The sequence below is a fragment of the Quercus lobata genome, chromosome 8 (assembly GCF_001633185.2).
Source record: "Quercus lobata isolate SW786 chromosome 8, ValleyOak3.0 Primary Assembly, whole genome shotgun sequence".
Taxonomy (NCBI): Eukaryota; Viridiplantae; Streptophyta; class Magnoliopsida; order Fagales; family Fagaceae; genus Quercus; species Quercus lobata.
In genome coordinates, this window is record NC_044911.1 from 70,444 (window position 1) to 79,790 (window position 9,347).

Sequence of the window (9,347 nt, forward strand, 5' to 3'; positions counted from 1 at the left end):
TTTTCTTGTATTTAAAAGTACGTCTATAAATAGATTGACTGGTGTTACGTACTATGAGAGGATTTCCTAACAAGAAGGGTAGTGACTACTTGTTGTAGTTCATGTATTACTTACTGGTTTTCTTCATGAAATTGTTGGTTTTCTTTATGAAACTTTAGGAACTCCACTCTAATAAGGACTGCATCTTCAACTTTATCATCACTGGAGTGATTGTCGTCACGTACATTAGCCATCAGACTGGCCAAGGTAAGGACAAGGCTCTGATATCAACTAACACAAGGGGAAAGTTGCAAGATGCAAAATACATTTACTTTTGAGAGATAACCTCAAATCCACAAGGGTTCCTTAAATTTACAAGGAGAAATAGCCTAGAATCCATCAGGAAAATAGAGACAAAAGTTTGTAAATTTGAAATTTGAACTTAATTTTCGTTTATGGACTTTAGATCCAATTTAAAGGCTCCATAAAATTTGACTAACAAGAAAATATATTCTAAAACATATCCAATTGATATCATGCCATAATAGCACTCTAATTTGACTTCAAAAGCATTAAATGCACTTAGAATCAAAGAAATAATAACTTTAGACCTAAATTCTAAAAATTACATAAAAATAACAAAAATTAAATTGCGTATTCTATCCTCAATCATTTACATTGTTAAATAATTATTTATGATGTCACCAATAAATCCCCAATCAAACTAAAATATTGAGAGAAAAAAAACTTTTTCCCTAGTCTTTGTTTGGAATAGTTGTTTAAACCATAGTATTGGTTAGGGCTATCCAATACCCACTCGACTTGATCAGACTGTCCGACCTATAGTGGCTTGATCCAAAACTCACTCTATCTGATGAAAGCAGAGGTCTACAGTGGGTGCAGAGCTTCAAAACTTGAATATGACATGTCGTCGAGTGGCAGGTGGGTCTCACCCTCCAAGAATCGATCGAACGAATCTAACTGACCCTACCACCTCCATTCAAATCTTTGTCATCTATGGTCAAAATCATTGTCATCCATGTTCAAATCTCAGCCCAAATCTGGTGGAGATCTTGCCATTTTTGGCTAGATCTAGTGGAGATCATGAGACCTCCAATGAAGATCCATTGGAATCTCAATTGTTGCTGCTTCTCTCGGTTTCAACCTAATCCGACTCTACTTGTGGAAAATCCATCTCGATCCAATTTGTTGATGCTCTCGATTAACAGCGAGTCCTTCATTTTACCACACGATAGGATCAGATCAAATTTGGATTGAGCACAAACTTGACTGGACTCATGAACACTCCTAACATTGGTAATAATTAAATAATATTACAAAAATGAGTAATCTATGTACATAATTCATTTAGGTTGCGTTTGGATTGGGATGAAAACTTCTGCGTCTGCGTTTTTTTTTTTTTTTTTTTTTTTTTTTTTTTTTTTCTTTCACACACGTTTTTGGGTGTTTTGAGTGTTGCGGTTACTGTTCATGCACTGTTCAATGAACAGTAGCCGCAAACTTTGACTTTTCAAATTTTTTTGGACCAATCACAGCACATTGTGTACTGTTTACGGACCCACAAATTTCACTTTTCAGCAACTTTTTCATTAAAAATAGGTCCCACGATACTATTCACACATTTAAAAATTATTTCGCTACAGTGTTTTTCAGTTTTCAATTTTCAGCTGTATCCAAACGGACCCTTACTCTCATAATTATTTTTCAAAAGATGTTGTAGTTAGTAATGAAAAAAATAATGATAGTGGTGCCTTATGTTTCCATCAATCACATTTTACCAAGAAAGTAAGGTATGAAAACTTGAAAAGATTCTCAAATATGCTCCTATTTCTACCCAAAAAAAGAAAAAAGAAAAAAGAAAAAAGAAAAAAGAAAAAAGAAAAAGAAGATTCTCAAATATGTCACGGCCCTAACATTTATTTCTCTAACAAAAGTATATACTACTAGATTGTAGCTGGACCCGGTTGGGTGGTTCAGTTGACTTCGCAGGACTATTTACAATAACATCGGTTTGCTACTAGCTAATTAAATGCTTTTCATATAAGAATATATATAATATATATGTTTGTCGTTGTGGGAGAAGGAACAGTGGTGTGCTACTATTACTAACAGCTACAAGTATTTCAGTTCTTCCCTGTTCCTGGCAGACAATGTTCTGTCACAGAAAACCCCTTCATCATCATCTTCGATCATACATATTACGTTAAACCAAAGAACCGCAAACTTGCCCCACATCCAAATCTCCTGTCCTTCTTCTTTTATCTTTTTCACAAATATTCATATTCCTATTTTCATTTTCATTTACACAGAGAGAGAGAGTACACGTCTCTTTCTTTCCAACCCTACTCTTCTTAGTCCAAGTTGTTCCTCATTGATAAGGGTAATCCCCCAGTGTGTGTGTATATTATATATATAAATACATGTTGTATCTGGTTCGAGTAGAGTAGTATTGCCACTGCTGCACATAGTATATATGTTTTTAGAGAGCTCGCTCTAATTAAATAAAAACGGTTATCAGATACTATGTTCATTGGCTCATTCAGTTCCTCTCATCATGATCAACAAGCTGAAGATAAAGAGGACCCCATCAGCAGCTCAGATCTGCAATTTATCCCAGCAAACCCATCTCAGCCACCACTTCCAAATGCAATCCACATGCCCCAATTACTCATTCGTTGCGCTGAGCTCACCTCTAGGTCCGACTTCTCCGCTGCTCACCGCCTTATCTCCATTTTGTCCACTAACTCCTCCCTTTATGGTGACTCCACTGAGAGATTAGTCCATCAGTTCGCTAAAGCCCTCTCTCTCCGCCTCAATAATTTTTCATCATCATCTGGTGCTAGTACTGCTGGTCTTGTTGCTATAAACACTAGTGCCTCATTAGCATCAACATCAGCTGTTGTTACTAGAGCAGCTACTAGTATTAGCAGCAACATTGATATTAATGCCGACACAGAGATTATGTCTGAGTCTGATGATTCTCTTCAGTCTTGCTATCTATCCTTAAACCAAATAACCCCATTCATAAGATTCAGCCATCTGACAGCTAACCAAGCCATCTTGGAAGCTATAGACGAAGGCCAACAGGCCATTCACATCTTGGACTTTGACATCATGCACGGCCTTCAATGGCCTCCTCTTATGCAAGCCCTTGCTGAGCGTTCCTATCCTCCTCCAATGCTTCGAATCACCGCCACAGGGAACGATCCCAACATTCTACACAGAACCGGTGACCGACTCTCCAAGTTTGCTCAGACTCTGGGACTCAGATTCCAGTTCCACCCACTCCTCATCGTCAGCAATGATATTAATTGTATTATTGATCCCTTAGCGCTTGATCTCCACCCAGATGAAGCCCTTGCTATCAACTGCGTGCTTTATCTTCACAAGCTACTCAAAGAAGACTCTCGTGCGCTACGACTCTTTCTCCACAAAATCAAGGCCTTGAATCCCAAAGTGGTTACCATTGCAGAACAAGAGGCTAACCACAACCACCCTGTTTTCTTGCAGAGACTTGTGGAGGCTTTGGACCATTACACCTCAGTCTTTGATTCTCTGGAGGCCACTTTGCCTCCTAATAGCAGAGAGAGACTCGCTGTGGAGCAAGTGTGGTTTGGAAGAGAGATCATGGACATTGTGGCAGCTGAGGGAGTCAATAGAAGAGAAAGGCACCAGAGATATGAGGCTTGGGAAGTTATGCTTCGGAGCTCAGGGTTTTCCAATGTTTCCTTGAGCCCTTTTGCACTTTCGCAGGCTAAACTCCTCCTCAGGCTCCATTATCCTTCTGAGGGTTACAAGCTTCAGATTCGCAACGATTCTTTGTTCCTTGGTTGGCAGAATCGAGCCCTTTTTTCTGTATCTTCATGGCACTAAATTTATTAATTAATTAATTAATACCTCAAGCTACTTGCTCTACCTGATCAGTCATCTATCCCCTATGCTTCACAGTCCAACCCAATAACATAGTGGTAAGAAGATCCAGGGCTGGTCTCTATATATCTCTCTCTTTTGCTTCATATATTAATTAAGTATTCTCCTTCATAATATTGTTATTAATTAACAAAAAAGAAATGTAGGCAAAGTGGTTCCTATATTGCTATATGTAAACCCACCTAAAATTTGAGTTTCCTATTCCCTACATAGAGATGCCTCTGTGTGTGTGCGCGCTTTGTAGTTACCCTTACTCAGTATGCTTGCATGGGCAATTGAGCGCGTTGTGAATTAGTTTGCGTGAAAGTATTCTTGAAAGAAATAGCTCATAACAAACCAGCCTCGCATCACCTTAGTTCACCATGCACCCAAGATTGGTTCTTTCTTGGGTAATGAAACTGCTTATTAGTCTTGTATTTTTATAGTTGCCTTTGAAATATTTTGTTTGCCATTGTCGCCTTTAAATCTCTTTCCCTTTTTATATATTTTCTTTCTTTCTTTTTTTCCTTATCTGATCAATTCCTCTTTGGACTTTTGGAAGACAATTATTGCTAAGTGGTGTATAATTAATCCTGTAGTATATTCCATTTAAAGTTTGAAGCACCCATATTTATCTAGAGGGTTGTTTGTCTCTTTGTATTGGTGTGTGCTGGTCTAATTTGATTCTTAGATTTAATTTTCTTTTTATATTCTAATAATGCTTCGTACTAGCTAGCTGGTATTGTTTAATTAATCATGCACTTATCTTATTCTCTCTCTCTCTCTCTCAATAAAATAAGGGCAACATGAAAAGTAAGCTCATCCATCAACCGCCTTTGCCGATGAGCCACTCTTGTTCCCCAAAATTCCTTTGTCTCCTTCAATGTTGTGCTTTCAAGAAGGGATGCATGAGGGTTCTTGTTTTTAGCACCAAGCAAGTAGAGCACTAAGTAAGTACCCGTATATACCTGTTTCTGTCTTTTAATATTACACACCATTTATTTCCCTAATTTCTGCCTCATGTCCCCTCAACAAAACCATCAAAATTCTCAAAGTAGAGCTTTTCATGCTCCCCTTGCCTCCTCTTGGACCTTGCATTTGATAACCCTCCTGCTAGCTAGCTAGGGATCTCTTGTGTCCTGTATTTTTTCAAGCATGTCTTACTCTTGTCTCTTGAACCAAATGCCCTTCTTAAACCCTTAAACCTACCCTAAGTCCTAACCTCTCGGGCCCCCTCAACATAAAAATAAAAAATAAAACCCTTCTCTCTCTCTCTCTCTCTCCATTTGTAGGATAAATTAGGTTTTGATAAGAGTAGGTTGAAGGAAGCCTCAACTCTCTTGTTGTATTCTTCTATATATATTTACATATATATTATTAAAAAAGGCCAATGGCCCTTGTCTTCCAAGGGAGCTAGCGCATAAAAATTGGTAGCCCTGTAACCCCACGTACACATTGCGAGCATTGTGGTAAGAGGGGGTAGTGTAGAGATGTGCATATGCCACAATAAGCTTTTAGGTTCTACTTTGGTAGCTGACACGGATAAGATGGTCACAAGGCAGAGCGTCACAAAGCCTAGCTTAGCTTAGCTTGCGTGTTGGGATTGTAATATGACTGATCAGGGCTAGGGTTGGTGCACGCATGGCTTTGACAGACATCCATCCATCCATCTCGATCACCATCTGATTCAGACGTAACCTTTTGCCCCCATTTTGTTTGTTTGGAAGAAACCCAACTTCTTTTGGTTACTCATAAATACTGATGCTCTTCTCTCTCTCTCTCTCTCTCTCTCTCTCTCTCTCTCCTACACATTGCAATAATTATCAATGATAAATTGATGTGTGGAAGGAAGGAAGGGACTCACTAGTCTAGTCTTGCCATTTTCTTTATAATATTCAATGATGGTAAAGAAAAAGTAGGCTGACGTTTATTTGCTACAATAAGTATATTCCTTAAACATTATACTATTTTCACGCTTAGTGCGTATCATTCATACCTATTTAATGCCTCTCTTCATCAACTCGATTCTTTGGCTTGAAATTCTCAATTTGTAGTGTATATATACGATGATACCTCATAGTTGCTTTTGGTGGCGTGTGTGTGTGCTGTGTTTCGGAGAGAGACGGAGAGAGAGATGCTGCAGTTGAAACTTATTAAACTCAACTCAATGATGAGTTCTAAAGTCAGAAGTACGGTTAATCAGTGGGACATCAACATCCATAATCTTAGCAACAGTCGAAGTACCTATATAGTTTGTGGTGAACTACGACTTTTATCCCATGGTATAAGAATACAGCTTCTTTTTGTTATCATTAAGATTAAGGCACGCCTGTATAACATGAGAAGGAATTTTACATAATGACTAGGTTAATCAAAATTCAAATTGTTATTAGTGTGGGGTGTGGCAGGATTTTAACTCAACTGAGATTTATGTTAAGTATTAATTGTAATATTACTATGTACTATTTTTTTTTAAGATAAAGGAAGACCGAAAAAACGTTAATAGAACTAGTAAAATAGAAACGTGTCAATTACGAAAGTAACAGAGAGTATTATTTTAGATAGAATAGAATGACGGATGTTTAAGGACATGTATAGATTGAGAGACTGATTTTTTGCTTTTTTTAGTGATTTTCTATTTGATTGGTCTCAAGCTTGGAAATTCACATCTAGTGATTCACTACCTTTGTTTATTAGTTTTCTCCCTATTTGTACTTAATTTCTTCTTTGCTCTTTTTTTTTTTTTTTTTTTTTCCTATAATATTTGGACTACTTTGTGCTATTTGCATAAGATAGCTTTTTATATATACATCTTCCTTACTTATAAAAAAAGAAAAATGTACTTATTTTTTAGAAGGCTATGTTTTGATTATTTGTGTGGTCAGGAAGTGGGGAGTGATGACAACACTGATACTATATAATATCAATAGGATTAGGATGGAAGATCCATTGGAGACATATTAGATATCCTATATATTGTCAGTCTTGCACGGTGTCTTTTTTTTTTTTTTGATTGAGTGGGTCTTAATTAACTTGTGAAATTGATATTGAATGGATTAGGATGCTTAATATCAACTAGACCTGGCAAATGAGCCGGATCAGGTCTGATGGGGTTTGGGTCCGGTTAATCGGATTCTCATAAAAAATTGATCATTCTAAAGTTGAATCGATCAGGTTGATGTATTTTTTCACATGAAAAAATATATTAATAATAAATATGATCATATTGTTTTCATGATCTTGTCAATACAAATAAGAAAACAAATAACAAAATGCTCAAAAATAAAATTTAAATAGCACATAAATGCTTGAGTTTATTTTACACCGTCTAAATTTTACTAATTATATTATCACCATAAAAAATAAAATAAAAAATAAAATAAAAACACCAAAATAATAAATACTAAATGTTACATCAAGTGTGCAGTAGCAATGTGGGGAACTGAGATCTGAGACTGAAACTGAGAAGCAGAGAACAAAGACAATGACATTCCAAATATTTAGGTTTAGGATTAATTTTTTTTTAATAATAATAATGGTTTGGCGTACTAAACTATTAGGTTAGCATGTGAATGAAATCACTCTCTATAAGTGTGACGTGAATGTCCCATTTTGTCATTTGCTCTTATTAAAAACAAAAAAAATAAAATTAAAAAACTGATCAACCCCCATCTAACTCGTGGGTTGACCCAATTTGTCCCAAAAATTAAACGAGTTGGGTCAGTTATTTTCCTTTGGGATCAGGTCAAATTTTCATAGGTCTAGTATTCACCACAACCAAATCCATACAATAATTAAATAAAACTGTTAAAAGTTAAGAGAATATAATCTTGATTCTCAGAGAGAGCGAGAGATTTGTATACATGGGGAACGGTGTGTGTATATATATATATATATATATAATAAAAGATTAAATTCAGTAAAGATATAGTGTAAAATCATGTGCTTGCACCCTCCAATATTATTCTACAACAAAAGATTATTTTAAGTTAAGCAATAAGTATCATCACAGACTCTCCAAACCAAGTTAAAATGACAAAATATTTACGGCCCTTAAATCTCATACGGGCCCATGGTCATGTCCTCCGACAATCAACTAGCTCTCCCTGCGAAACCAAGTGAAGAACTGGAATCCAAATTTGAAATCATCGCATGAACGTTTTTACCAGTCATAAAAAGAGCAAATTAAAAACAAAGCAACAGTTTTTTCCCAACTGATAGGCAAGTTTAGAACCTTCACTGTTCCATTTAATTTTTTTTTAATGAAAGTTTTAACCTATGACATCGCTCCTAATAATAGCTTTAATATCTCTTATTCAATTATAAAAAACTTTACTAGTTTGAGCTAACTGAAACTCATTATTCCATTTAGTAATGAATCTCTATTTCTATACTCGTCTATTAATGTGTCTTTGAACCAAATGAAAATACAGCATGCATCGATGGACATATGATAAAATATTTTTTCATCAACAAATGATGCGCCCCAAAACATAAATTTTGAAAATAAAAGGTAGTTTTAGAAAGATAGGGACAGTCTAGATTTCAGCTAGTTACATAATTAAATAATGAATAGGACACTCTAAGGGACAGGACATCATCAATAGATATTATGAACACTACAAATGGATGATTTACTGATCATAAAAAGCAATTCAAATAATCCTTTATTAATTATGTTGTTAAATATGTTGTTGATGACAACAATTGCATTGATATCAATTTAGAATTTTTTTAAGAGTTTTAGCATTTTTTTTTTTGTTTTTTTATTTTGAATAATGATGCAAACACAAACTATTTTACAAAATATTGATGTGACTAACCTTTTATTAATTTTCATATAAGTCCACCATTAATATTATTTTTTCAGTTACTAATAATTACTCACCACATAAATAATTTGTAAAAAAATTTGTAAAATAATTTGTATCTCTAGTATTATTATTATTTTTTTTTTTGCCAAAAGTATTTTATTTTTGTTGTGTATGTATGTGCAGTGCATATATATATATATATATATATATATGAAAAGTATAGCGGCATAGGAATTAACAGTGATGGGGACAGGTGAGGGGTTTGTAGGGTCATCGCGAAGCTTAGGGGTTGGATGAATGGATGGGGCCGTGCCCAACAAGTAAAATGAAAAGGGCAAATTAAAAGCAGGTGGGCAGAAGCAGAAACAGAAACAGAAGAAGGGGTGTGGACGTGGACGTTGAGTGGTATTTATTTTGGTCGACCGTACTACTACTCCCGTCAGACTCAGAACCACTGCACTATGCCCACCTAAATTATTTAAGTGTGCCTGTGTTTTCGCGTGTCCCCGTTGGCATCATCAATTTTGAAACCAAGTAAAGCCACCAAATCTAAATAGTTTTTACATGGTATTTTTTGTTATTTTGCACCAATTTACTAACATTTTGGTTAGTTAGCAGATTTAT

The 9,347-nt window shown here is 35.6% G+C and overlaps 1 protein-coding gene across 1 annotated transcript; it reads left to right on the forward strand.

Moving 5' to 3' along the window:
- The first annotated feature begins 2,523 nt into the window (after window positions 1–2,523).
- LOC115955181 (scarecrow-like protein 18) lies at window positions 2,524–3,873 on the forward strand. The gene has a single exon (XM_031073237.1). It carries the CDS (start codon window positions 2,524–2,526, stop codon window positions 3,871–3,873), a length of 1,350 nt encoding a protein of 449 aa, XP_030929097.1.
- The last annotated feature ends 5,474 nt before the right edge of the window (window positions 3,874–9,347 follow it).

Coding starts and splice junctions, on each gene's coding strand:
- LOC115955181 (XM_031073237.1), top strand. CDS start 2,524: ATGTTCATTGGCTCATTCAGTTCCTCTCATCATGATCAACAAGCTGAA.